Source organism: Podarcis gaigeae (assembly GCF_964106915.1).
Source record: "Podarcis gaigeae genome assembly, chromosome: 8".
Taxonomy (NCBI): domain Eukaryota; kingdom Metazoa; phylum Chordata; class Lepidosauria; order Squamata; family Lacertidae; genus Podarcis; species Podarcis gaigeae.
Genome location: NC_139684.1, coordinates 52,895,574 through 52,921,581, shown reverse-complemented (window position 1 = coordinate 52,921,581; position 26,008 = coordinate 52,895,574). Strand labels below are relative to the sequence as shown.

The following is a 26,008-nucleotide window of genomic DNA, read 5'->3' as shown; positions in this document are numbered from 1 at the left end:
CCCCCCTGAGTTCACATATAATTTGGGGCTTCATAGTGACCACAAAATAACACTGATGGGCTCAAAAGCTCAGATGACTTTAAAAGGGAATTAGACCAGCCTTCCCTAGTCAAGGGTCTTCCAGATGTTTTGGACAATGTGCATCATCCCCAGCCCCAGACAGCTGTGCTGGCTGGGGCTGATGGGAGTTGTAGTCTGGTTGAGGAAGGCTGAATTAGACAAATTCATGGAACAGGAAAGGATTGTCAACAGCTATTAGGTGTGGAACATCAATTGGGCTTAGAAAGAAAGTCACACTTACTTCAGGTTCAGAGGGCATCAGAGTGGACTGTTAGTCTGATATTGCAAAGTAATTAATTCTTTACTCTTATGCTCCTATGCTCTGCTTTCAACTTTCAGCTCTCTGGCCTGACCAGCACATTGCCTGACACAGTTCTGACTCACCTGTTCAGCCAGGTAAGAAGCATGCAACAGCTATGGAAGGAGCTGGGAGCGGTGGGGGGTGCTTCTCTGTTAATCTCCTCCCTTCTGCTTTTGGGGCTATCAAAGGGCAAGACTGAGACACTTCTTGAAAGCCTCTAGATGTCCCTGTCCAAGAATGACTGGGGGAACCTCTTTAAAAGGACATTGCAGTCTGAGTTTCCCATGCAAGGAGCTTGAGAGGCAGCCAGGTGGAGGTTGTCACATCCTGACAAGGTGTTGGTTCCTGTGAGGCAGCTTCCCACCTAGTTCTGGCAATATTTTAGTGCAAGCCACCCAAAGAGGGCTTGGGTTTCCCACAGTAAAAAATATCAAATGTGACCCTGTGATGCACAGAGATCTCCAGGTGGCTGCATTTTAAGCAGACACTTACAGGTGTGGAGGGTCTGGGGCAGAGAGGAAGTCCCTGTTTAGTTTCAGCAGTCAATAGCAACAGAATGCCAGAAACTCTGTAAAAGAAATCCAGAGTTCTGCCCCATGAAAATGACACATTTTCAGGGCTGAGACAAAAGCCCTGAGCCAGGCCTGAACGGTAGCAGGGCTCCTTTAAAACTTCACGCAGGTCTCTTCCCAAGGATGAATCCAGAGAGATCATGCTGGGATGTGTGTGTGAGAGAGAATATGAAACCAAGTGAAAAGCCACCTGTCTGCAGCACCCCCCCCCCTTCTGGCAGGGTATCAAATACCTTTCCTTACCTAGGATCAGGGGTGGCAGCCAGCCAGCCTGCTCAGCAAACTCAAAATTGCAGGGGTGACCAGACTTCACTTTGTGCTGTGTTTCTAGGCACAAGTCTGCTCTTTAAAGCACCATATCCAAGTGCTTTGTTTCCCCCCCACACTTTCCCTGCAAAAACCTGCTCTTTACTGCTGAATCCAAGCAAATAGCAATCTGTGGAAAACCCAAATTGCTGTTTGTTCTGATTCAGCATCAAAGGGTGGGTTTCTGCAGGGAAAGTGTCAGGGGCAAAGAAAAGTGCTCAGACAAAGTACTTTAAAGTGCAGACCTGTCTCTGGAAAATGTGGGGCAAAAGTTAAGTACAGCTGAGTCCTAGATTTGCAATTTTAGCCTGGCTCTTAAGCGGTGAGCTGTGCCCTGCAAACAGGTGGATCCAGAAGAGTCCTTGGGCTCACAGAGGTGCTTTTCCAGTTGATGCCTCCTCCAGCCCAGAACGGTTGCTCTGGTCCTCAGTTGTGCTCTGACTTGGCTCCTTTCTGTCTGCCCTCTTTCCACACCCACAGGAAGAGCTGGTGGGGAACACAGAGCTGGTGCAAAGCTATCGGCAGCAGATCAGCAGCATGGTGAACCAGTACAACCTCCAGCTCTTCTGGAACATGTACAACAGGTACGTGCAGGGGCTGAAGGAACTGCATGCATCTTGGACCATGCTTTCCTCCCAACAGACAGCTACCACTATACTCTCCCCAATTCCCCCCTTTTAAAATTTGCTTGCAAGCACTATAGCTCACATTCAGTTATGATGAAGCTTGTTTTTAATAATACCTATTTATTATTGTTTTTATTTATTAAAATGTATATACTACTTGATTGTAAAAGCATCCCCTAAAACCAAGCAAATTTCCTATGCTTGACAGAGAATTTCTTGCAGAATTTTACCAATACTTTGTAAATAAAAGGTGAAACGCCACAGTGTGATCAGAGGCGGAGCTAGCTGCTCTGGCACCCGGAGTGGCATGCACCCGGGGGTGGGGCTAGCCGCCCAGGGGGCAGGGCAAGTGCCCCGCCCTGGGGGTGCACCGCCCATGGTGAGCGTCCTGGGGGGGGTGTCACCCCCTCTCAGGGATGACACCTGGGGCAAACCACACCCACCTTGCTCCACCTCTGGGTATGATGCAAATATTGTAGTCCTGCTCAGACATAGCACAGTGGCAGAGCCCCTGCATGTTTGTCTGCTTCAATTAAAATTCCTCATTTTTTTCTCAGTCGCAGGGACCTGGACATTAACCGACCTGGGAGCATCCCGAACGCCAAGACACTCCGGTAAGCCATTGATTTGCTCTAGGGAGGATGAGGAGGGGCCCCGAGCAGATCAGGTTTCTCCTGCTAATCACGTTTCTCCCCTTGGGGTTTGCAGCTGCCCAGTGATGCTCGTGGTGGGCGATAACGCACCGGCCGAAGATGGCGTGGTGAGTAAGGAGCTAAGCTCCAAAGAGTTAATCTTCTCTGCTTGAATGATGTCTGGGACCAAGGTCATAGCATGGGTTTGTCCTTCCCCTAGACTGCAAGCTTGTCTTTTCTTTGAAGGCTGGGGGGAGGCGGGTGGCAGGTACAGTATTTAAGAACAACTAGAGGCCTCCTGAGGATGCCTTTGCAGACTTCAGGCTAGCCTTTCCCACTCCACTGAGCCTGGCATTCTGTTTTGTTTGCTGTGACTGCATGAAGCACTTCCTGTTACCCCATTGCCTGCTGTCTCTCCCCCCCCCCCCCAAGCTTTGGGAAAGGGAGAGAGAGAGAGAGAGAGAGAGAGAGAGAGAGAGAGAGAGAGAGAGCTAGCTGCAACCCCCCTGGCTCCTAAGGGGATTTATTTATTTTTTATTTATTGCATTTACTTCCCACTTATTTTTTTTTATTTTTATTTCATTGCATTTATATCCTACCTTTGTCTCCAAGGAGCTCAATGTGGCTCCTGATCTAATCCTCACAACAACCCTGTGAGGTAGTTTAGGCTGAGAGATGCAGTGATTGGCTCAAGGTCACCCTGTGAGCTTCATGGCCAAATGGGGATTTGAATCCCTAGTCTCTCGGTTCATAGTCCAGCACTGTAACCCCTACACCATACTCCCTAGCTTTATTGTTTGAGTCATAGTTAAAAACTGGACTGTCACGTTCCTTTTATTTATTTTAATTGTTGTTGCCAAAGCTGTACACCACCCCCATTTTGCTACTGTTTCCCTGTTTTTGAGGGTTTACTGCAGTGCCGAAGCTACAGGGAGGCTAGCCAGGTTTTTTGGCCCAAGTGAAGCTTCCAGAGGGGTGCCATTGAGGCCCCCAGCCTGTGTGTGTGCGTGCACAAATGAGAGAGGGGGTTCCAAACTGGGTCTTTGACCTGGGTGAAATAAGGCCTAGTTTCGTCCATGGTGTACTGAACCTCAGAGGCTGATTGTGTTGGCTGCTGGGTCACGCCACGTGCAGGACAGGTGATGCTTGTGCTTCTGGACTTGATGCTATTTCGAAACTCTGACTTTGCTGTTTGTTAGGTTGAATGCAACTCCAAACTGGATCCAACCACCACCACTTTCCTGAAGGTGAGATAGAGGAAGGGCAAGTCTTCAGGACAAGTCCTAATCCCTAGTCCACTCTCCCCCACCCCTAGATCTCATTCTGTGTAAGTGATTTTGATTCCATCAGAATTTGCTCTCCCCTTCTTCCTCCCACTGGACTCTTAAGGTCCAAGGAAAAAATTCCAATGTCTTATGTACAGTATCTATACCCCCAAACCCAATTGAAAGTAGGAGCCATTGAGACACCCAGTGGGGATGGTGGTGCTTACCCCCATTTACTTATCAGCCACAGTTCTGGAGATGATAGGAGCTACAGGCATTGCACAGAGGTCTTATAGTACAGGGTGGAAGGCCACCAGCAGGGGTCACTCTAGTTCTGGATATCTTGCATTTAAGGCGAGTCGGGAGGTTGGCCCACAAGACCCCTACTGACTTTGTGATTGGTGCAACTTGGGCTGGGCGCTTCCCGCCCTTTGGGAAGGGGAGCGAGGAGGCTGTTTCAAAAGCCACAGCCCTTCATTAGACATCATGGCAGCCTAGCCTTTCTAAAGAGGGACAGGACTTGAAGCACAGCATGTCAGCCCTTCCCTTAATCTTTGTGCTTGCAAAAGCTGCTGCTGCTTCCAGCTCTCTTTCTCCAAATGGGGTTCTGAGTCTGGAGGAGGCAGCCCTTCTGCTTGCCTTCCCCACCCACAACAGATAGGGATTTGGCACCTGAGCCTCCTAATGTCTCCCTTTCCCTTCACTAGTTGAGGACGTCGGCCATCTTGAAAAGATGGTGGGCATCTCTGGTTGGTTGATTGGTACAGAGTGGCATTGACTGAAGCCAATGGAAGCTGGGATTTGCAGGCACTAGGCCCAGCAGTGACTCAGGGGCCCCTTAAGACTGTACATACGCTTCAGGTTACAGAATCCGCTAACCCAGAAATAGTACCTCGGGTTAAGAACTTTGCTTCAGGATGAGAACAGAAATCGGGCGGCAGCAGCGCAGTGGCAGTGGGAGGCCCCATTAGCTAAAGTGGTCTTCAGGTTAAGAACAGTTTTAGGTTAAGAACGGACCCCTGGAACAAATTAAGTACTTAACCCGAGGTACCACTGTACTCAAAGCCTAACCCAACCTGCTGCCTTGCTGATGTTTTGGACTGCAACTCCCATCAGCCCCAGCTAATGACTAGGTGATGGATGCAATTGAGGGGAGGGGGGGCTGGTCACCTGGAAAGGAAGGTGAAGCTTTTCTGACTCAAAACCCTGTTTTCCACCCAGATGGCTGATTCTGGTGGGCTCCCTCAAGTCACACAGGTGAGTTCTTCCTCTTCCTCCCTGCTCTTGGTTATTAGAAGACCTTCTGTGGAGCTCAGAAACCTCCGTCTGGGTGTGCCTGGGCGCTTAGGCTGGGTGGGATTCTCCCACCTCTCTTCATTTCACCCAAAACTCTCTGAGTTGCGTCCTGCTCTAGGATTAGTTGTTGCAGGGATGTTGTTTTGAAGAAAATCCACATTTTGGTTCCAGGCAGTTTAAAGCAAAGCAAAACCCAAATATCTCCCCCTCCCCTTTATTTGGTGATAGGGAGTTTGTGCAACTGGGCAGGGCAGAGCAGGGCAGGGGGGGGAGGAGGAGGAGGAGGAGGAGAAATTAAAACAAGATCAGAATTTAGATTCACAAACTGGATTTAAAATACAGAATCTGAATTTTAAAAGCTCAGATTCAGAAGATACTGGGCTCATCCACATGTGTCTAATATCCATGTCCTGAGCTTGATGCACACACCCACACCCGCTATTTTTGCAATGTCTGGTTGTAGGTGCTTTTCTTTCTGTTTTTCATCCGCATCCCTCTGATTTCTTGAACAGCCTGGAAAACTGACGGAAGCATTCAAGTACTTCCTTCAAGGGATGGGCTACAGTAAGTATTTGTCTAGTTTGAGGGATCAGTGTGCTCACAAACTGTATTTGTGTAACTGAGGGATTGTAAGAGATGTTCATGTGTTTGTAATTGGAGAGTGTAGAAGCAGGTGACTCAGCAGATGATAATTTCCTTTTGTCTACATTTGTAATGAACTGGCCTAATTTGTACCTCCCAGAATAATATTTGGATGAGAGTATAATTATTCTTTGGATTTCACACTTGGTCAGTATCTGAATTTTATGATGCAGTTGTCAGCTCAAAGTGTGTACCAAAACATGTATTTTAAGATAAAGCATTTTTTTAAATGCATACATTAGACTCATATGGATTTAAATTTTTATTTTGTGATAAATTCAGAGTGAAATATGTATTTAAATATGGTTTTTTGTATGGACAGAATGGACTTATGAGCAAACACTGGCAAAACTGGCACATACTAGATATAGGTTGATCCACCCGGCCCTTCTCAGCTCAGACTGTGACCACATTTAAAGCTGTATTGTTCCATTATAAACAGTCACAGGTTCTTAAGGGTGGTGAGAGCTATTAGAAGACTCCTACCCCCCCCCCCACCTCCCTTCAAGCTGCAATTTCCAGAGTAGTTTAACAATCATTCTTCCTTCCTTGGGAACCCCGGGAATTGCAGCTCTATGAGGGGAATAGGGGTTTCCTAATAACTCTCAGCAGCACCCTTAACAAAATACAGCTCCCAGAATTCTTTGGGGTAAGCCATGACTGTTCAGTTGGAATGCTACTGCTTTAAATATATAGTGTAGGTGTGGTCTCTACGCATTTAATGTGCTCCCATGTGTCCCCACTTCAGCTCCAAACAGATTACTAGCCCTGTTGTTGAGAGCCTGGTTATGGACAAGGTTCCTCCATCAAGGGCCGTGGCCTGCTAGATGTTCCATACAGAGCCAATGAGCTGTTAGTGTGTTTATGATCAAGGAAATGGGTGTGCTTGGGTGTTCTTTGCCTGATACTTCCCAGTTCTGTGCATGTCTCTGACACCATGAGAACAACTTACCATCAGCTCCAGGATAAATGGTTTGGGAATTAGAACCTGGAGCGTGGCCAGGGCTTTGCAGCCCGGCTTTGCAGATGGATGAAGATGTCAGAACCCAAAGGGCATTTGCACTTCTTTCAGTGTGGATTTAGAGACCCGCTATCTGCCAACCATTTCAGATCTGTACTTCTCTTCTTCCAGTCCTGATCACCCTGGTCAGAGAGAGCTTGGCCTGAGCGACATTAGGTATCTCAGAAATAAATGATAAACAAAAATCAAAAGAAGCATGGAGTTGGAAGGGTCCCAAAGGGTCATTTAGTTCAATCTCTCCAATGCAGGAATAATTTGTATGTGTGAAAGTCTTCCTGCAATTTTTGTCTCTTTTTCTTTTTCTCTTTCTCTCTCTGGTTATTGGTTGTGATGTTCTTGTCTTGTTTTTCTGCTGTTGATCAGACAAGCCTTGAATGTGTGATGTTCCAAAATAAAAGCCTCTCTTGCCCTCCCAACCCTCAACCAGACTCTCTTTGCTTCCACCTCCTACTCAACCTCCCCTCCATATCTCTCTTAGTTGCGTACCTGAAGGACCGAAGGCTGAGTGGAGGATCAGGTATCCCCTCCCCCAATGTCTGCTCACTGTCACATCCACATGCTGCATGTACCCCTCGCCCCCGTCCTCTCCTTATTGTGCATTGCTGCTGTACAGAGTGTGCTTTTCTGCTGCAGCTTCCATAGTTGGTCCTGCAGTAAAGAAACAGGCAAGTAAAGAGGCAACTGAGGCTGACAGAAAAAGAAGCATCTGCCCTCCCCCTGCTGCATCTGTAGCATGACTCACACACTATGGGAAGCGCACAGCTATGTCATTCCAATGGCGTTTGTTGAAACAGATGAGTTTTCCCCAAAAAAAGATTTGCCGCTGTGCTTTCCAAGGCAGCCTTCCTCATTCTGGTGCTCTGCAGGTGTTTCAGACTGCAACTTCCATCAACCCCAGCTTCCTATGGCCACACTAACTGGGGCTAATGGGAGCTGTGGTCTGAAACATCTGGGAGGTACCAGCTTGCAGGAGGCTGGCCAAAAGCATCCTGAGTGTGTTGTTGGTGCGATACCTTCCTGCTGATAGTCACATCTTCCCACAGAGAGATGCAACAGCCAGGTTGTTTGGCAGCAGTGTCACACCTGACTGAATCCCAAAACACGCTGTTCCTGGGGGTTTGCAATTTCTCCTCAACAGCCACGCATGTGCACTTACAAATCCAAGGGTGTCCCTCTTGGAAGATTTTTTTTTTAAAAAAGGTTAATGGCCAGGTGTGGCATTTTCACATGTCTTGCAATTACGTGTGCACCCATGACTTCTTGGATTTTGTGCATCTTGGCACAGAAAGGGAATTGTGCTCAGCTGAACTGCAGAGTTGGAGGCCCTGTTCATGGGCAGATGCACAAGAGCGGAGTCAGCATGGCCCTTGACCAGCATGGGATATAAGACCATGCAAAAAGGAGAAAAGGCTATCAAAAGGAGGAGACAGGGCTATCAATAACTACTAGCCACAATGGGCTGTTCTGCCTCCACAACCAGAGGCAGCAATACTTCTGAATACCTGTTGTTGAAAACCAGAGAGAGTGCTGTTGTGCTTGGGTCCCACTTGCTGGTTTCCTGCAAGCATCTGCTTGGCTGCTGAGATGTTGGGGATTGTGTGTCAGTGACAGAGCAGGGCACACAGGAGGTGCATCCAGGCGCAGAGAGTCACTTTGCTCCCCACCCTGTCCCACCACAGCCCTACCTGCTACCTAGTTTTGCTGGTCACCTGTGCCTCTTGCAGCAGTGAAGGGAGCAAAAAAAAGGGGGGGATGATGGAGCCTCAGAACAGTGGTAGAATAATTTATTTTGCAACTTGACATGCCCCATGTGTGTTTTGGCACTCTGCAGTCTTCAGGGGCAGCTGGGTCACACTCTGCTTGTCGTGGCTGTTTGCTTAGGCCAGAGTTGGCTTCCCCTGCAGCCCTCCAGATGTTGCTGGATCCTGACCTCCATCATCCCTAGCCTTTGCCCAGGTTAGCTGAGAGGGCAGATGGCGGGCTTCTGTACTTAGAGCACATCATTCTGAAATTCTTCACACAAGCCATCGTCTGGCAAGCCAACCACTGTCTCCCACACAGTCAGCTTGGTCATGTCTTTGGGGTGTGATTGCTGGGCTGGTTTGTCTGCTTTCCACAACCTGGTGCCTTCCAGATGTTTTGGACTATGAATTCATGGAGGAGAGGGTGATCAATGGCTACTAGCCATGGTGGCTATGCTCTGCTTCCACAGTCGGAAGCAGTAATGCTGGAATACCAGTTACTGGAAATCACAGGAGGAGAGAGTGTTCTGGTATTCAGTTTCCAGTTTCCCACAGGCATCTATGAGAACCGAATCCTGGACTAGATGGACCATTGACGTGATCCAGCAAGCTCTTTTTGTGCCCTTGTGTTCTTACGCCTCAAGAGTTGGTGCATGGCTAGGGCTTGAGTGGCTGAAGGCTGCTGGGCTTTAGGCGCCCTCTGAGGCCAGGGGCTTGATGTTGCTTCTTCCCTCTCCTGTGGCAGCTTTGCTCGTCTTTGTGGCGCTCACTCCGCCTGGACCCTCCCTGGTCCGCTTTTTGTCCCTGGCAGAAGCATTGATGCTCTCTCTCTCTTTCTCTCCCTGTAGTGCCCTCTGCCAGTATGACGCGCCTGGCCCGCTCCCGCACGGCTTCCCTCACCAGCGCCAGCTCTGTGGAGGGCGGGGGCAACCGCCCAAGAGCCTGCACCCACTCGGAGAGCAGCGAGGCCATGGGGCAGATCAACCACACCATGGAGGTGTCCTGCTGAGGGCCTCCACCTTACTCCTCCTCGCCGTCTTCTTCACGGGTGACCTCGAGGGCCCACTCATCCAGTCACTCTCCAGCTGGCTCCATCCCCTGCGGCTTCCTGTGGCTTTAATTTCTTTTGCCGTCTTTCTTTTCCTTTCACATTATGGAATACAAAGTTGGGAGGGGGCATAGGGAGAGTGGGAAGCAGCAGCAGCAGCAGCAGCAGCTTGATGTCAACAGCCACATCCACCCATAGGCCCAGGTGCCATTTTGAACCAGGGATTGGGTTGGTTTCTAGCTGGCTTGGAAGCGGCAGGCATGGCCCTCTGCACAGCTTGAGGCAAGGCGAGCAGGAGGGATGTTTTACGCTTGCCTAGCCAGGGTGCCTCTCCTTCAGAAAAGCCACTCATCCAGTGAGTCAGAAGGGGGAGAGTGTTCTCGTGGGCCCTTCAGCTTAGATGCCCAACAATTAATCCACAATGTACCCATGCAGTGGTTTACTTACTTTATTTATTTATTTATTTTCAGACACTTATATTCCTCCTTTTCCTTTTCCAAGGAGCTCAGGGTGGCATACATGGTTCACCCCTCCTCATTTAATCCCCACAACAACCCTGTGAAGTAGGCTAGTTGAAAGAGGCAGTGACTGGCCCAAGGTCCTCGTCTGACACTCCAACCACTGGTTCAGGAAGGAGGGAAATTGCAACCTTGAAGGCAAATGCCTCTTAGTTTCTACCCTTCTCTTTGGCTTTGGAGCACAAGCTTTTTAGTTCCACAGCTTTTGAAAGCCTTTTTGGTGGCTGACTCTGTGCCGGCAGGTTTTGCTGGAAAGACAACGGAAATTGGGGCTTAACTGGGTAGGAACATGCATATAGAGTCGAGCCGTTTCTCCAGCTGCTGTATAAAACCATCCAGGGGGTCCTATTGCATCATTTCCTTCCCCTACCTGTAAATTCAGTCAAAAGCAGAAAATGGGAAGTTGTCATCCCCCCCCCCCCCGTACTAGGAATGAGCAGCAGGGCTTTCCAAACCTAAGGAGTAGGGAAAGGTCATAGTTGGTTTTAGGATTTGTTTGGGGTTTCCTCAAGCCTTTTAACCAGTGCTATAAATGGCCTTTGAGTAAAACTCGTTGCAATATAAGCTGCCCCCACTACCATCGCTTATTAATTTTTTAAAAAGGACAATCAGTGGCAGGAATCAAAAACACAAGGGCACATTTACGCATGTTTAGAGCATGCTAACCCTTGTGGCTTTCCCCTCAGGAATACTAGATTCTTGATACTCTTGCACAATAGCTGTTCCCAGGATCATTCCCTTGAAGGAAACCCCCCTAGAAAGTGCTGGGTTGTGCATATGCTTTTAGGCTCAGCAGGAATAAGTAGCAGAAGCTTATCCAGCCTCAAGGAGGGAAAATGGGGCCCAGGAACATGAGGGCATTTATTTAGTTATTTAAAATATTTGTTTCCTGCTCTTGATCAACAGTCCCAGAGCAGGGTACATGAACTATTTTAAAACACAGCACAGAAAATAAAAACATAAAAATATTCCCAACTAGGCAGGCACCCTTGGGGGGGTGTCATACTCCAGCCTCTACTGTGTAAGGCTTGTGTTGATGGGGATAAAGAGCTTCCTCCCCCAAAACAGCCCTATAGGGGACTGGTCACATCTCCATGCTCCCGCCTGTATGAAAAAACAGGTAGCCTCATGGAAGGCCCTGATCCCGAAGTTTTGTCTGTGGCCCCCTCTGCACCTCAAGGATGTGATGGATCATGTGAAGGTGCTGAGATATCTGCCCCCAGACTGTGCCTGTCCACATTAGATGCTGTATCAACTTAAGTTCTACTCTGAGTAGAACTAGCACTGGATAGAGGCCATTGTTCCAATTGACCCACAGGAGCACCCAGTCTCTCGCCCTCACGACAGCGGCCTCTGTGGTTTCCCTTATTAAATATTTCATCTAGTATTTATTTACTCACTGTAATGTCATCACAGTTAAGGGGGGGGGGAGAGAAAAAGGCAATGCTCATTTGAATTTCCTCCCCACTCTTTTCCTGTTGAGTAGGGGTCTTCTTGTGTTTTAATATCTGTATGGCACTTAGAAAAAAATAGACTCTTTAATAAGCATTAAATGATAATTACTCTTATATTCAAGAAGCCACCCATAAGTTCCGTTGGTCCTTTCATTAGATGGAGGTTCTCAGGGGGGCAATTCTATATGCATTAATTAATGTTACAGGATACGTTCCCCGAATTCCAGTAAAGAGGCTTGCGGGATCCTCACTTCTAAAGATGCCCTGTTTGCCTAGCATCCAGCCCCTTCACTCTGTCCCCTCACGATATGGTTATGCTTCGTACTAGCATGCCACCCTGTCATCTTGTGCTTTGCCCTGCCTGACTTTCTGAAGGATCCCCCTGCAACCACCTGAGTGCTCTCTGGGACAGTGCCTCATTTCCGTTCTGGCTTAGTGGCAGCACCACAAAACCAGAGGGAAGCAAACGTGTGTGTCCTCTAGGATAGGTCTCAGGCAGCCCCCCACCCCACCCCCGTGGCTCTGGGGCTGTTAATTTATTGAGGTCTTTCCATTTCAGTTCATCTCAGAACCCCTTTCAGAATTTTGAAGAAGAACAATTAGGAAGAATTTGCCTTCACATTTCTTCTCAAGTTCCGCACATTCATGCCTTTGAAGAGACTATTCTCTCTACTCGCTCTGCATTACTGTAAGCCTGCTATTGACGTGGAACCAGAAAGGCTCTTGTCCATGCCACTCTGGGCTCCAAATGAGCCAACATACCCTTCTCCTTCCTTTCCCCAAACTGCTGCTGGACCACCCAGCCCATCGTTCTTGTTGAATCCCAAATGCATCCTTACCGCGTCCTGATCTCATGTCAGACACTCAGTTCTTTTTACTGATGAAACATCCCACCCACATCACCAATCTTGCACATTGCTGCGTTTCCACGCAAGCAAAGAGCTTGAAGTGGGGTTTGGCCCAAAGAGCAACAAGCAGCTTGCGAGGAGTTCTGTCTCGCCTCTCTGCTACTCGGCAGGCTTTGCACCTGACTTTCTTGCTCCTGACAGTGCGCACGTCAAGGGGTATATATGTGTGCGTAGCCAGGCGTCTTTGCATTTAAATGGTTTGATGTTGCCACAAGCAGTCCAGACACACTCTCTGTTTGATGTAATCCTCTAATCTCAGAATCTTTGATTTTGTGTGCTTCCTTCTAAACTTTAAATATGAATGACTGAAGGCTACTAGGACCCTCTTTTACTGTAGATCAGCTTTTGCCAACCTGGGACCCCCCAGAGGTTGTTGGATTACAGCTCCCATCAGCTTCTCAGCATCACACAGCCAAGTTGGCTGGAGCTGAAGGAAGTTGCAGGAGAGAACACCTGCTGGAGGGCACCTGGTTGGAGGAGGCTGCTGTAGATATTGTTGCCTTTTTTCTTGATGTGTTCTTTCAGATGAGATAGATATATAAATTCCTATATATAATATTTATCTTGGATTCCACCCCTGCCATTTACTTGTAGCAATTGGCAACCAATGTGCAGCTTTTCATTTGAAGGTGATCTAGATATTACTGTGGGGTGGGGGTGGGGGGAATTGGATTTTTTTAAAGAAACATTTTCCTGATTAAGGTGGAATTTAATGGATTTCTTTTTTCTGTATGAGGTGAAATGTAATATTTTTGTGCATGATGGTTGTTGATGCTCTCTGGTTGCATTGATGCCACAATATCTACAAAATGTAAAACAAGGCAAACAAACAAACCCATTGATGTAGAGAGGATTATTGTGTTGAAAACTAATAAAGATATTAAGATCAAGCAGACTCACTTTGCAGTCAAAGCGGCAGCTTATTCACGAGTGCCACATTTATTTATTTACTATTAGCAGAATCCAATATATCAGGGCTGGGGAACCTTCCAAGCCCAGGGGCCAGATTGTGACCTCCCTTGAGGCAACTTGTAGGTGGGTGGAGCTGCCTACCTGTCAATCACCTGAAGTCATAATGAGATCAGGTGACCTTTTTCTGACTATTTTCCTTCCACAGCACTTTGAATGGGGGTTCTGAAGAAATCCCTTTCAGAGCACTCTGAATATTTTTTACATGCACCACCCCTCCAAAAAAGTTGTGTTGACACATGCCATGTGATAAAACTCCTTTGCTTTGCTTTAATTCAATCCATAAGCCAGTGGTTTTCAACCAATGTGCCTTGGCACCCTGGAGTGCCTTGAATGATGGTCAGGGGTGCCACGGGCAACACTCGTCTCTGTCCCTCTTTCCTTCCCTCCTGCCTCTGATGCTCTCTTGTGTCTTTGCCTCCCAAAGGCTTGCACAGCTGTCTGTTGCAGCAGTCCTGGCTACATGCTCCCTAGGTGAATGAATGGTGCCTCTGGGACTGATCAGGGGGTGCTCCCCAGTCCCCTGTGGGGCAGTGTGAGGAGGCACCTCCTTTTGGGGTGGGATGAGGGGCAGCTGAGACCAGGAGCAACAGCTGTGGCTGCCCAGAGAACTCCCAAGTAGAGGGGAGAAGAGAGGAGGCTGACGGAACACTCCACAAGGGAGGGTATTTGAAAAAGGGGTGAGGGGCTGCCAGCTCTGCAGGCAAGGTGTGACATAATTGGGCTCCTCAGCCCCATAGGGGTGCCGCAGAAAGAATGTAGTTGGTCAAGGGAGCCGTGGACCCATAAAGCTTGAAAACATTTGCCATAAGCGATTATACTTTCCAATGTGATTTATGCCACCATCTGCCAATATTGTCCTCATGCACTCTACTTAAGACAACAGGGCAGCCTCTATACAAAAGAACAAATGGACACAAATGGACATCAGAAATGACAATATCAAGAAACACGTGGGGAAACATTTCCACTTCCTGGAACCCGCTATAATTGACATTAAGATGGACATACTGGAACAAATGAATTTCAAAGGGAGACTGCAACCTGTAGAGAATGTAATTACCGGTATTAAAACTGTTAATAGTAGAATACCCTCAGTGCTCTTCTGCATTTCCTCTCAGTGTTTACAATTCTCTTCCTCAACCGTGTAGACCTCAGGATGTAATGAGCTCATGGATCTGTTGAACTGGACTGCTGTCCACGAAAGCTTAAGCCATTATAATAAACGTGTTGGTCTCTGAAGTGCCACAAGGCTCTGACTTGCTGCTTCTTGTCTTGACGGTCCAGGTGAACACATCCTAGAGCAACTGCTGCTCTCCTCTAACAAACAGGGGTGAGAGGAGAATAGCCTACAAAGGAAGGTGAAGGTAGAATGGGCAGCCCCCTGGTAAAGCACAATTGCTTCCTCTGTCCCCTTTGCCATATCTCAGGGTAGGAAACACTTTTCATCCCAAGGGCCAGATCCCCTTGTGGGGAACCTTTCAGGGGCCAGATGTGAGTGATGGGCAGGGCCAGAGGCAAAAGTGGGAGGAGCAAGACATTTGACTCTTAATCTTTGTGCCGTAGGTCCCTTGCAGCAGTGCAAAACCCAGATTGCTACACTTACACAAACGTCTCTCCATCCAGGCAAGTGAGAGGCCTTCTCACCATTCAAGAATCTATTTTAGCCAAGAAGAAACAGTTGCTGTGGAGCAGGACCAGTGAGCAGAACGGGAATGGTTTAAGGGAGACCTACAGGAAGTATATCAACTCTGCATGCGGCAACTTTGAAAAAAGCATATTTGACTCCAGTCCGCCTTGCACATATTACTAGAGTTGGTTCCCGCATGTATCGAAAGAACTTACTGGCACTTGTAGTATTGCACAAGTGCTTAACTTTTGGAAAGAACCGAGAGCTCCGTCGGAGCCCCTGAGGAAGAGGAGCAGCAGCAGCAGCCCAGGGCTCTTTGGCGCACTGCCCGTGGTTGCTAAAAGCGGCTTTGTAACGATATCTTAAAAACTAACGGGGCGGCCAGCGGAACTCCCTGCTACGAGGACACGGAGAAGAGTGAGCGGCTGCCTAGTTGCTAGGCTGCTTCAGGGAACCGCGAAATAGCCCCTCCCTCCTAGGCGGGGTTTTGCGGCTCCGCCCCGTAGCGTCAGACGAGCCTTTTCCCCGCGCGCAGGCGCATCTGGAAATTCGTAGTTCCGGGTGCGTGCGGCATGGCGAAAGCGGCCAAGTGCGCCAAGGTGGGTTTGGCGGCCGGACCGCGGCCTGAGGGGCGGCTAGTGGGCGGCGGCGTGGAGGCCTTAGCACCTCGCTCTCTCTTTCTCTCTGTGCTCCGCAGGTGGAGGAGGATGCGGCGGCGGCGGCGAGTGACTCGGGCGCCCTCACCGCCTTCCTGGGCTGGTGCGCCGACGCGGGCCTGGAGCTGAGCGCTAAGGTACGGCCCGCCAGGGGCTTCCGCGGGCCGGAAGGGATTGGGCAGCCGCTCCCTGCCGCGGGGAGAGACTGGCCGAGGAGGAAAGGCCCCTCCATCCCCCCCCGGGAAAACAAGAGGCTTCCTTGCCGAGGCCCCGTGGCCAGGTGTTAAGGGGAGGCCGCTCTTCATTCAAATTCCCTTTGAATTTCACCTGCCTTTGCGGGTGACTCCTACTCCCAGGCGGCTCACACAACACAGGGGGAGGAGGTGCGGTTCCCAGCAGTAAAGGAGCGGAAAGTAGTACAGAACCACCCGGAAAATTCAAGCCGAAATGAAACTTGTAGCAGTAAATATGCACCGGCCTAATAATAAAATGCTTTAAAACAAAAACATCCATCCGAAGGAACCCGGCAGCAGCAAACAACAGGAACCGGCATGAATAAGATAATGAAAATGTGGAGTTTCCAGACTTGTAGTAACTTTAATCTTGTTACTTCACATGCATCAATGAGCACCATTTTACTCGGCATTAATCTAGTCTCGCTCCTTTTCCTGCTTCTATTCTAACGGCTGCTAATGGTGGGTTAATATTGCCACTCTGGGGGAGCTAAAATAATTAGAAAATGGCTGTATCACTGTTTAGTCACTCTGCTTGTGTTACCGGGAAATTGGAAGGGGGGGAGAGAGACCTCCCCCCACCCCAAACGAGAAAATAACAGCAACATATCAGCAAAGGCATTGCATCTGCAAGGGTGTGACTCCCCACTGAACCCCAGATCTCCAACAAAGGAAAATAGCAATTCACTATTTGTATCTATGTACTGGCTGAGTGGGAAAACTTGAGAAATTCATAAGAAACCACTTGTATTAATCTTCTCAGTTCCAATGGCATTTAGGACCCAGGGAAGTGAGGTACAAGGAGAGGGGTGAGAGAGCCCACTGTAATCCCCAAGATGTACAGTCCCGTCCATCTGCAGGGCCTTCCTAAGGAGTCATGACTGGTGATAGACCAGACAAGAAAAAGGGTTGCATCTAACTTGAGTCAGGGACCAGGGAACTGTAAATGCTTTCCTTTGTACTGTGATGAAGTGTGAAACACTATATTTGAGTGACAGGGGCATGCCTGGATCTCAGGTTCTACCTGAGACCACACCTTTTCTGTGACATATCTTGATGATGCATCTTGAAATGTATTATGGGAAACTTTGAAATACAGGTGTAACCCATTGATTGGGCTTCTGGCTGCTTCATCTTTGTGGTAGTTACAACAATAAAGACCAGGCTCCAAGGACTCCCAGTTACACTTGTGAGTACAAAAGGGTAATTAATCTATTAAGGGTCGGCTTTTGTGACGCTAACCAGGGACCTGTAACTAAGGGTTGTAGTTAAAAAAAAACACCTTTTGGAGTTGGAGAAAAAACTTTCTTTTCCTGTGTTGTAGGTCAGCGTGAGCAGAGAGGGCACAGTAGCTGATTATGGCATGGTGGCCAGGGAAGACATTGAAGCAGGAGAAGTCCTTTTCACCATCCCAAGAACGGCAGTCCTTTCGCAGTACACAAGCCCCCTTTCTTCCTTACTAGAGAAAGGTACAGGAATGGTTTTGGGGGGATTCTGTAGCTTCATTAAAAGCTTCATGTTCATTGGGCAGCCTGTCCAACCAGGTGCCCTCCAGCTGTTTTGAATTACAACTCTCAGCCCCAACCAGCATCAGTGTGCTTTCTATCATAGAATAGCCTTTGCTAAGCAGGTGCCCTCCAGATGCTATTGGACTACAACTCCCATCAGCCCCACTTGGCATAGTACATATGCACACACACAGTACCCTCTATTAATATATCCATATTCTTTGCATGTGTCTGGTTGTGCTAAAGGAGGTAGAGGCCCCCAGATTGCTGACCTATGGTGTACAGTATTGACAGCCAGTCATGGTAATGATAGGAATTATAATCCAACAGCTGGAGGGCACCAGGTTGATGGAAGGCTGATATAGAGTGTGCTATTGTCCTACAAAGAGAATGTGCATGTTGACACTTGTAAATGGGGTGGAGGAAACAGAAAGCTCATCAGTAAGCTTCCAGATTCTTCAGAATGCCCCAAACTGTGTCATCCTTGAGTGAGATTGGAGAGTTGTGTTCTCAACTATGGACGTAGGTTTCTGGCTGATTTGGTTTGCTCTTTTAACAGATAATAGTTCTGGCGTTCTTACACTCTATTTTATTTACCTTTAATAGAGCAAGCCTCTCTGGAGAGTCAGTCCGGCTGGGTTCCGCTCCTGCTTTCTTTGCTTCATGAATCCACAGCCAGTGATTCTCGTTGGGGGCCTTATTTGTCACTGTGGCCTAACTTCAGGGGTCTGGATCACCCCATGTTCTGGTAAGAGGGGAGGCTGTTTGGCTGTGTTCTGCCAGTGCCCAGCTTCCTCAGGTAAATCAGTTGCAGCACATCTTCAAACAAATTTGGAGTCTAGAGCAGAGTCAACCACCTCAAGGATGCTTGTGAAGCATGCTTGCAGTAGCTCAGAAAATGAGGCTGGGCTGGGCATGGTCAGGTGCTTGTGCTGGAGCGTATCTTCATGACTCCAGTCCTAGGGCTTTTCATTCCCCCTTGTTATGCCAGAAGATGCAGGCAGGCACTGTAGTTTCTTCCATAGGAAAAAATCAAAGACTTTTGACACTGGTGTTACCAGCTTGGTGCTTAAGGGTGGTGCTTGAGATGTTTGATTGAGAGGCTAGTTTATTTCTGGATGATAATGGTGACATGTTTGAACCTTGGGCAGGTTTGTGTCTACCCACCTCCACCTCTTTGTTCACAGTTTCTTAAGAATAGGTTTAAAAACACTTGAGAGTAGGTCATCTAAACAACAGTCACTTGAGAATCAAATATTAAGCTGGTGTTAATAAGTGCTTCTTTTTATGATGGGGTGGAGGGAGTGATGTAGAGAGTAGTATAATGTTTTGGTGAGGGAGGTGCGTAGAGTGCATAAACCAGGCTCTAGTCTCGGATTAGGAAAACTAGAATGGTTTGAGAATACATATTGGATCTTTCAGATACCAAGGTGATAGCTAGATCTCAGATGAGGAAGTAGCCAGCTTGTCAATACTGTTCAGCACAAGTGAGCAATCTGGGGGACTCTACTTTCTTCAGCACAGCTAATCCACCCAGTCTGGAGAGGGAGAGAAGATGGCACTATGGATGAAGGAGATAGAGGGTGCTTGGTGTGGGGGTTTGTGTGTGCATGCATTCATGAGAGAATGGATGGAGTGAAGAGGGAGAAAGAAAGTGGATGTTCCATCCACTTTCTGCTTGGGTGCCACTTCTGCAACTGGTTTGTAGTGCCTTGCTGCTTTCTGGCCAAGAGAGTGTAGCCTGCTGTACAGGAACCATTTTGATTGTTCACTTACTTGGCTTCTTGCTTAAAGAAAGAAACTGCACCTTCTGCTTGCTGTTTTGTACAGGAGTAAAGAAGAGCAGATGAGACTTCTGCAAGGAACAGGGATTCCAGAAGCTGTGGACAAGGACTTGGCCAATATCCAGACAGAGTATTCCACCATCATCCTGCCTTTCCTGAAGGCCCACCCAGATATATTTGACCCTGAGGTGCACACTCTGGAGCTCTACAAGAAGCTGGTGGCCTTTGTCATGGCATACAGGTGAGAGAGAGAGGAAAGGTGGGAGCCATGAGCGGTCACTCTCTAAACTGCCGAGGGGCGAGCAGGGTGTGTACTGTTGCCTTCCATCTGGGACACTGTGGTTTGGAGTTTGAAGAGAGGGCACCTGAGAAGCATTCAGGTTGAGAAACTAAATATATGCAGGAAGTGAGTTGATAAGAGGAGTCCCAGATGGGGTTCAGTTTTTTGTGAACTGAGAAGGCAGAAAAGCAAAAGTTGCCTATCAACAAAGAAGAGAAGTGTCACTGCTGTGCCTCTCTTCCTTTCCACATCTCTGGCCTTGGACAGTTGGAACTTTCCTTGCATAAACCATAGCAGGGATGGGGAACCACAGGCCCAGAGGTCAAATGTGCCTACCTGGCCCTCTGATGTGGTTGGATCATAACTCCTATTATCTCTGACTGCTGGTCCTTCTCACTAGGGATGATGGGGTTTTTAGTCCAACCACATTTGGGGAACTAAGGTTGAAAAAGGCTGTTCTATGCTGCTTGGGCACCCTAGATGAGGCTCTTTAAAGTAAAGCTCAGATTGAGTTCAGGGGCAGTTCTTGGATTGTGTGTTGCAGTTTCTAAACTAGTAGCCATTTTCAGAGCCATGTGCATCTCTCCCTCTCACCAACCTCAGCATGATTTGGCTGTACTTAAAGCTGCCTCGGTCTAGTATCTCCCTGCTTTGTTCCCCACTAGTTTCCAGGAGCCTTTGGATGAAGAAGAGGAAGATGAGGAGGAGCCCAATCCCCCAGTGATGGTGCCCATGGCAGATCTCTTGAATCACGTGGCTGACCACAATGCCAACTTGGAATATTCGCCGGTGAGCAGAGCATACAGAGCTTAGATGCAGTTAAGCCCGTGTGTGTGTGTGTGTGTGTGTGTGTGTACGCCAACCTCCCCCAGTCTTTCAGATCTATTCCCTGAGGTGTGAATTTTCAAAAGGCCAAGTGGTTTTTTTCCTGGATGTCTGAGTCACAGTTCCCATCATGTGTGTTATGATTTGTTCAGACCAGAGGACTCTTCGTCCTCGATGCAGCTCTGCAGTGGCCAAAGGAACAATTCCTTCTTGCAGCAGTTTCTGCTTCCATAAGGAAAAGCAGGATATGCCCTCTGTAGCTGCTTGACCTGCTGGGATTTTTGCCTGGAAAAAGAGAGTCTTCTGTCAACTCTGCCCATCTTCCTTTTGCCTTGAGGAATGTGTGGAGTTTTCTCCCAGTACTGGAAGGCTCAGATGGTTCATTTCTTGCTCAGGGGAGACTCACTGTGATGCAGACTGAGAATTCCTGCCATAAGAAAATGACCAAGGTGTCATTCCATTCTGTGGTAGGAATTATTTGTTGTGATTGTCTTTGGAAGACTGGTGAAGAAGGTTCAGATCTATGTGTGTGCCCTTTCTGTGTCCTTCGGCATAATGGGGATGCTTAGCCCATAGCTTCAGCTAATTGTAACGTAGCTGCTTCTCCTGTTTGGTTAATCAGTGAAATATGTCATTGTGGAGAGCCAAGGATGAAAGGAAAGGAGAAAGAGTAGGAGTTGTGTAGACAAAATATCTGCCCCCTTTGGAACTTTGTTCTCTTCTCCTCCCTCCTCCTTACATTGTACCTTGTGGAATTTAAATTGAAGCTGTTTGGAGAGCCGATCTTTGCTGAAATGCAGGAAATTAAACCAAGTACATTTTCTCTAGCTCCCAAGTACCAGTAGGAATTCTTGGGCGGCAGCAACATGACTGACATCAGGTCATGCAATTGCTTTTCCTGGACTTGAGAAAATCCCTTCCTAGATTGCTGAGTGAGAGGGACTGCTTGAATAAGAAGCTGTTTCTTGTTTCTTGTTCCCCTCATCACAGTCCCTGAAATCAAACCTGTAAAAAATCTTAATGAAAAAATATACAGGTCTGTTGTTGGGCAAAAAGGCACACCCTTGATTCAGATCTCAGGCACACCCTTGATTTTTGGTGCTTGGATTCTGTTTTCATCACTTTGCAAGCAGCTGTATTTGGGAATGCATGGGTCTCACCTATCTGGTTCAGCCAAAAGGGACTTTGCAGGCACTACTGATCAGCTGGTTGACAGGGTCTACAAAGCCTATTTCAAAGTGCTGCATGAAATAGAGCTTTAGAAGGACTTCTGAAGACTTCTGAAGACTCCTGTGATGCCATGGCTCCTGTGGTTGCCAGGCCCAAAAGGTGTTGGAGAGAGAACAGTTTGGCCCATTGAGCTAAAAAGCTCCCCCATCCCTCATGCAGCCTTTCCACAGAGTGTCCTTTCTCGGCAGCAGATGGGTGGGAGGCTCTGCTTTCTTCCATCCCTCTCCATAATTTTCTCCTGTCTCTGAAGAGCATTCACAGCAGATTTGGTGCATTTCAGGGGAATGCTTGGGAGTGTAAGCCAATGCTTCCTAAGAGTGAAAAACAGGGAAGACGTCTGCTACTCTACCTTCTGTCTTCCTCCTCCAACTGCATCCCCTTTGTTATTCCTCATCTGTTGCACACATTGCAGGAGTGGAGAAAACTGCAGGAGATGAGTGGGGCAGAGGAAAACGTTTTCTTGGGAGATTCTCAGGACTGGACAAGATCTGTCAAGTTTTACTTCCCTCTTTTGTCTGCAGGAGGTATTGAAAATGGTTGCAACTCAGTCCATCTGCAAAGGCCAAGAGATCTTCAACACTTATGGGGAGATGGCAAACTGGCAGCTCCTCCACATGTATGGCTTTGCTGAACCGTATCCTGGCAACACAAACGATGCTGCTGACATCCAGATGCTGACACTATGCAAAGCAGCACTGCAAGGCAAGAGGCTGGCCAGGAGACACTTTTTAAAAAAAAGAAACATAAATCAGCAGAGTAAGAGGATATCTGAAAATCCATCTGGCTGTCACCTTGTGTTGCTTTTTCCAGCTGTGTTTTTAATAGGCGGAGGCTGCATTTAAATACAGGTGTTTGTATGTGACTTTTGCAGCTGCTGGTGGCATCCAGAACAGAACAGCTTGATTACTTTGTTTCCCAATCTTGCATAACACCTCCTGGGTCATAATGCCAATTTAAAACAAAATAATCTGAAGGCATGGAACTTTCCTCCATGATGCTCTGGATGGCATTCAAGGTTTTCACCCTCTCTCTCTCCCCCCCCCCTCACAACTCTGTGGGACAAGTTGGGCTGAGTATGTGGTCCAAAGTCTTGTTGGGACTGAGTGAGGACTTGAAGCTGGGCCTCTCTGGCCCCTGCCAGGCACTGTTAGCTGCGGCACTACACTGGATTAGACGAAATGATGCGTTTCTGCTTTTGACTGAAGCCAATGCTCCCTCTGCTGCCTGTTGAACCTGCACCTGCTGCTTTTGTCTCCCTCCATCAGCTACAAAGACAGAAGCTCAACGGCAGCTGGTCTTGGAGCAATGGGACTTTCTCTGCCAGATGGAGATGGTGGGTGAGGAAGGGGCTTTTGTGATCAGCTGGGAGAGAGTCTTAACTGAAGAAGAGCTGGCCATGGCATTGAAGGTGAGGGCTCTGACTGGTTGCTCTGCCATTAGACTCCTGGGAGGCCATTTTACTCCCATACATGCTTGCTGTGATTACTTAAGCAGTTGACGACAGAGTTTTACTTTACAGGGGTGGCACGTTGGACTTAATCTGAAGATTCTTTCAGTTTAGATGGAGGGAGGACAACTCCTCTCTGTTGGTCAGTGGAGGTGTGACTTGTGAAGGCTTCTTCCAGTAGCAGGCAGGGAGGCTTGAGGTTGCTTGGGGGCTTGCTTATGCCACTTTGGCACCTGGACATTGCAGCCCCAGAAAGGAGAAGAGTGCTTCAGTCTTCGCTAGCTGGCTGGGTAAGAAGCAGATTCCTCTGTCAGTCTGCAGATTGCAAGGGAGGGGGCAGCTGTGCTTTGTTTTTTTGTTGGAGGCAGCATAAAAACTCACCTGTCACAATGCACTGGTCATTTTGAAGTCTTTCCAGAGCTTGTCTCCACTGGAAGCATTGCACATTACAGATGTCACTCTGGGGGCTGTCTGTGTGCTTTGATGTTTTTGTGCAAGCCCTCCCTATCCCTGGGTTCTGGGACGCCTCCTAAGAAAGAGCACAGCCAGCAACAGAGAAGCTACTAGTTGGGCAAGTGTGCTTCTCTTTCCTCCAGGGACTGGCTCACTTGCTGGACCAGGGTGAAGATGTGCACATGTACTCTTGGCTTGCTACTGCTGTCTATTTTAATGGACAGGGTTTAGAAAATGTAGGAAGCAGCCTTCATTCCACCTCTCACGAGTTCTGCTACATGGCATGCAAATTCTTCCACTGAGACTCTTTAACTTGTTGCTTTCTGCTGAAGTCTCAGGCAGCTTCCACCACGTTCTCTCTTTATGCAACCTCCCCTTCCCCGCGTAATCAGCCGTATATTCTGTAGTGGAATGAATGGGGCAGGTCTGAACTTTTTATGCTGTGTGGCAATGACGTATCTTCTGTGGTACTGTCATTGTTCCCAGGAAAGGGAGAAATGTGGCTAGAGAGATTCTGCTTCCATCCCTTGGGACTTCTCTCTCTGTGGCTTTAGGGGGCCAACAGCCCCACTGACCTTGAGCTCAAAATAGTCTGCCAAATTTCCTGCAGGTGCTTGTCAAAGGACAGTTTTAGTACTAATATATAGTGGTGCCTTGGTTCTCAAACTTAATCCATTCCAGGAGTCAGTTCCACTCCCGAAACCGTTCAAAAACAAAGGCACGGCTTCCGATTGGCTGCAGGAGCTTCCTGCACTCAAGCGGAAGCAGAGTCGGACGTTTGGCTTCTGAAAAATGTTTGCAAACCGGAACACTTACTTCCGTGTTTGCGGCGTTCGGGCACCAAGCTGTTCAAGTACCAAGGTACCATAATCACTAACCAAGTTACATACATGGATTAAATGCTGTGTTCCTTTATACACATTTCTTGCTGCCTGTTCCAGTTGTCTCAATGGAAACTTAATTTCAAAACATTTTGAATGACTTGTGTCTGCTGTTCCTCCAAATTCTGCCTATGGAAACTAGCAAATGTCCCCCCCCCCAAAAAAAATAATAATTATATAAACGTCGTATCCATCTAATTTTAATGTTTTGCAAGACGCTCTCACATATTTACTTCATTATATTATGAATCTCTTCCAGAATGTAACTTAACTTGGGAGAGGGGAAGGTCCAGAATTTTAAATCCTGAGAATCAACAGCAGGATCCCTTTTGGAGAATGTTTACCAACATCTGTGGGGCTGTTGATGCCTTGAAGTTACTTAAGAGACAAAGAAGGTAGCTCTCAATAATCCCATTTCTTTGTGGCTGTAGGTGCTGACTATGTCTGCAGATGAGTTCAAGGAGTTTAAGGAGCAAGAGACCCAGGAACCCAAAGCAGGCGAGGATGGTGCTATGTTCCTGATGCTCTCAAATACTACAATACCAAGGCTTGAAGCCTCCTGGAAAAAGCTGCTCTTTGATGCTACACTGCTAACCCTGAAGTCATACAGCTCAGACTTAAAAGCAGAGGAAGAAGTGCTCAGAGACCCTCAAGCTTATTCAAAACTAAGCTGCCGGGAGAAGTTTGCCCTGCAAGTGCGTTATGGCCAGAAGATGATTTTGCACCAGTTGCTGGAGCTAGCAAGCTAGCTGCAGCTGATGAAGGCAAGTGCTGTTGGCCTAGGAGGCTTAGCTAAAGGTTTCTATAAAGGCAGAGGCATTTATTTTTATATAAAAATGTGTTTCTGTGAGTATCAATTACATCCACAGGTAGCAAAGCTACCAATTTACACAGCACAGAATTGACACAGCTGGGGAATCTGTGTTTCTGTAGATGCGCTTGGACAACTCCAATCATCCCTGACCATTATGGGCCAGGCCATGCCAGCTGAGACTAATGGAAGTTGGAGTCAAAGGACACCTGGAAAGCCAGTTTCCCCACCTCTTAGGACCCCCTGTACATTAAATCAGCTGGTAAGATGGCCACGTTTACAACAGCTGTGAGACCCAGTAAATAGGGCATTAGTGATATGGGATGTCCCCCTCTCCCGAAGGACTGTGATCAGATCTAGCACTCTAGGTGCAGATGTTTGTGCTGCTGAACAAAGATTAACATATTTCACTTGCTTACTGTCTAGATGCTCTTCCTCATCCCTGGGAATGTTCATGCTTCTTTGAAGTTGAAAAAAAATGTTCCTAAAAACATTTTCACTGTCAAGTCTATTATATTATTTTACATTTTGAATGCCTTTGTCTTTTTCTTTTTCCAACAGTCTTCCCATCCCACCTCTGGCCAGATGAGCTGCACAGATGTATAGTTTAAGACTAGGCTTGGAGTTTTTAAACAATAAAGTGTATTTGTATTGATAAGTGAGAAACCTGTGTTATTGCCACTTTAATGGACACTTTGAGTATGAAGGATGAATGGGGTCAAATGGTGTACTGGACAGTTCTATTTATCGAGTATTCTCTCCCCCGGTAAATCCTTAATGGTGATTGCAGCACCAGGACTATTCATTTTGAACCCTAGTTCATGCCATCTGAAGGTAGAAGGGCCACCTCCTAGTGTACATCCTGCTCTGGCCCTTTGTTTGTTCACCTGGAGGTACCATCTCTAGGCCT

At 47.7% G+C, this 26,008-nt stretch overlaps 2 protein-coding genes across 8 annotated transcripts in view; both read left to right on the top strand.

The window, feature by feature from the left end:
- Positions 1 to 13,286, top strand: part of NDRG4 (NDRG family member 4) — a 51,127-nt gene extending 37,841 nt beyond the window's left edge. For 3 of the 6 annotated variants that reach the window (XM_083751376.1, XM_083751374.1, XM_083751378.1), the window contains 9 exons: positions 400 to 456; positions 1,720 to 1,823; positions 2,423 to 2,479; positions 2,574 to 2,625; positions 3,697 to 3,744; positions 4,984 to 5,019; positions 5,571 to 5,622; positions 7,200 to 7,238; positions 9,312 to 13,286. In XM_083751376.1, the coding sequence (XP_083607502.1) occupies positions 400 to 456; positions 1,720 to 1,823; positions 2,423 to 2,479; positions 2,574 to 2,625; positions 3,697 to 3,744; positions 4,984 to 5,019; positions 5,571 to 5,622; positions 7,200 to 7,238; positions 9,312 to 9,472 (606 nt within the window). In that variant the 3' untranslated portion in view covers positions 9,473 to 13,286. The remainder of the gene's footprint in view (positions 1 to 399; positions 457 to 1,719; positions 1,824 to 2,422; positions 2,480 to 2,573; positions 2,626 to 3,696; positions 3,745 to 4,983; positions 5,020 to 5,570; positions 5,623 to 7,199; positions 7,239 to 9,311) is intronic. The other 3 variants (XM_083751377.1, XM_083751375.1, XM_083751379.1) reach the window with 1 other exon arrangement.
- A 2,195-nt stretch (positions 13,287 to 15,481) lies between these two features.
- SETD6 (SET domain containing 6, protein lysine methyltransferase) lies at positions 15,482 to 25,764 on the top strand. Of its 2 annotated transcripts, none has more exons than XM_083751334.1 (9): positions 15,482 to 15,589; positions 15,688 to 15,783; positions 17,204 to 17,348; positions 17,994 to 18,135; positions 19,218 to 19,412; positions 20,117 to 20,240; positions 22,028 to 22,262; positions 22,772 to 22,914; positions 24,719 to 25,764. In XM_083751334.1, exons 1-9 carry the CDS (start codon positions 15,563 to 15,565, stop codon positions 25,034 to 25,036), a joined length of 1,425 nt encoding a protein of 474 aa, XP_083607460.1. In that variant the 5' UTR covers positions 15,482 to 15,562; the 3' UTR covers positions 25,037 to 25,764. The 2 variants fall into 2 exon arrangements, with proteins under 2 accessions (XP_083607460.1, XP_083607461.1); XM_083751335.1 differs by having other exon boundaries at positions 15,507 to 15,589; positions 22,028 to 22,208.
- Positions 25,765 to 26,008: the final 244 nt, after the last annotated feature.

What these genes read in the sequence shown, in the direction of transcription:
- SETD6 (XM_083751334.1), top strand. Translation starts at nt 15,563, where the DNA reads ATGGCGAAAGCGGCCAAGTGCGCCAAG. An exon ending in AAGCGGCCAAGTGCGCCAAG is followed by an intron (nt 15,590 to 15,687) that starts GTGGGTTTGGCG and finishes TGTGCTCCGCAG; the next exon opens with GTGGAGGAGGATGCGGCGGC. An exon ending in TTCTTCCTTACTAGAGAAAG is followed by an intron (nt 17,349 to 17,993) that starts GTACAGGAATGG and finishes TACCTTTAATAG; the next exon opens with AGCAAGCCTCTCTGGAGAGT.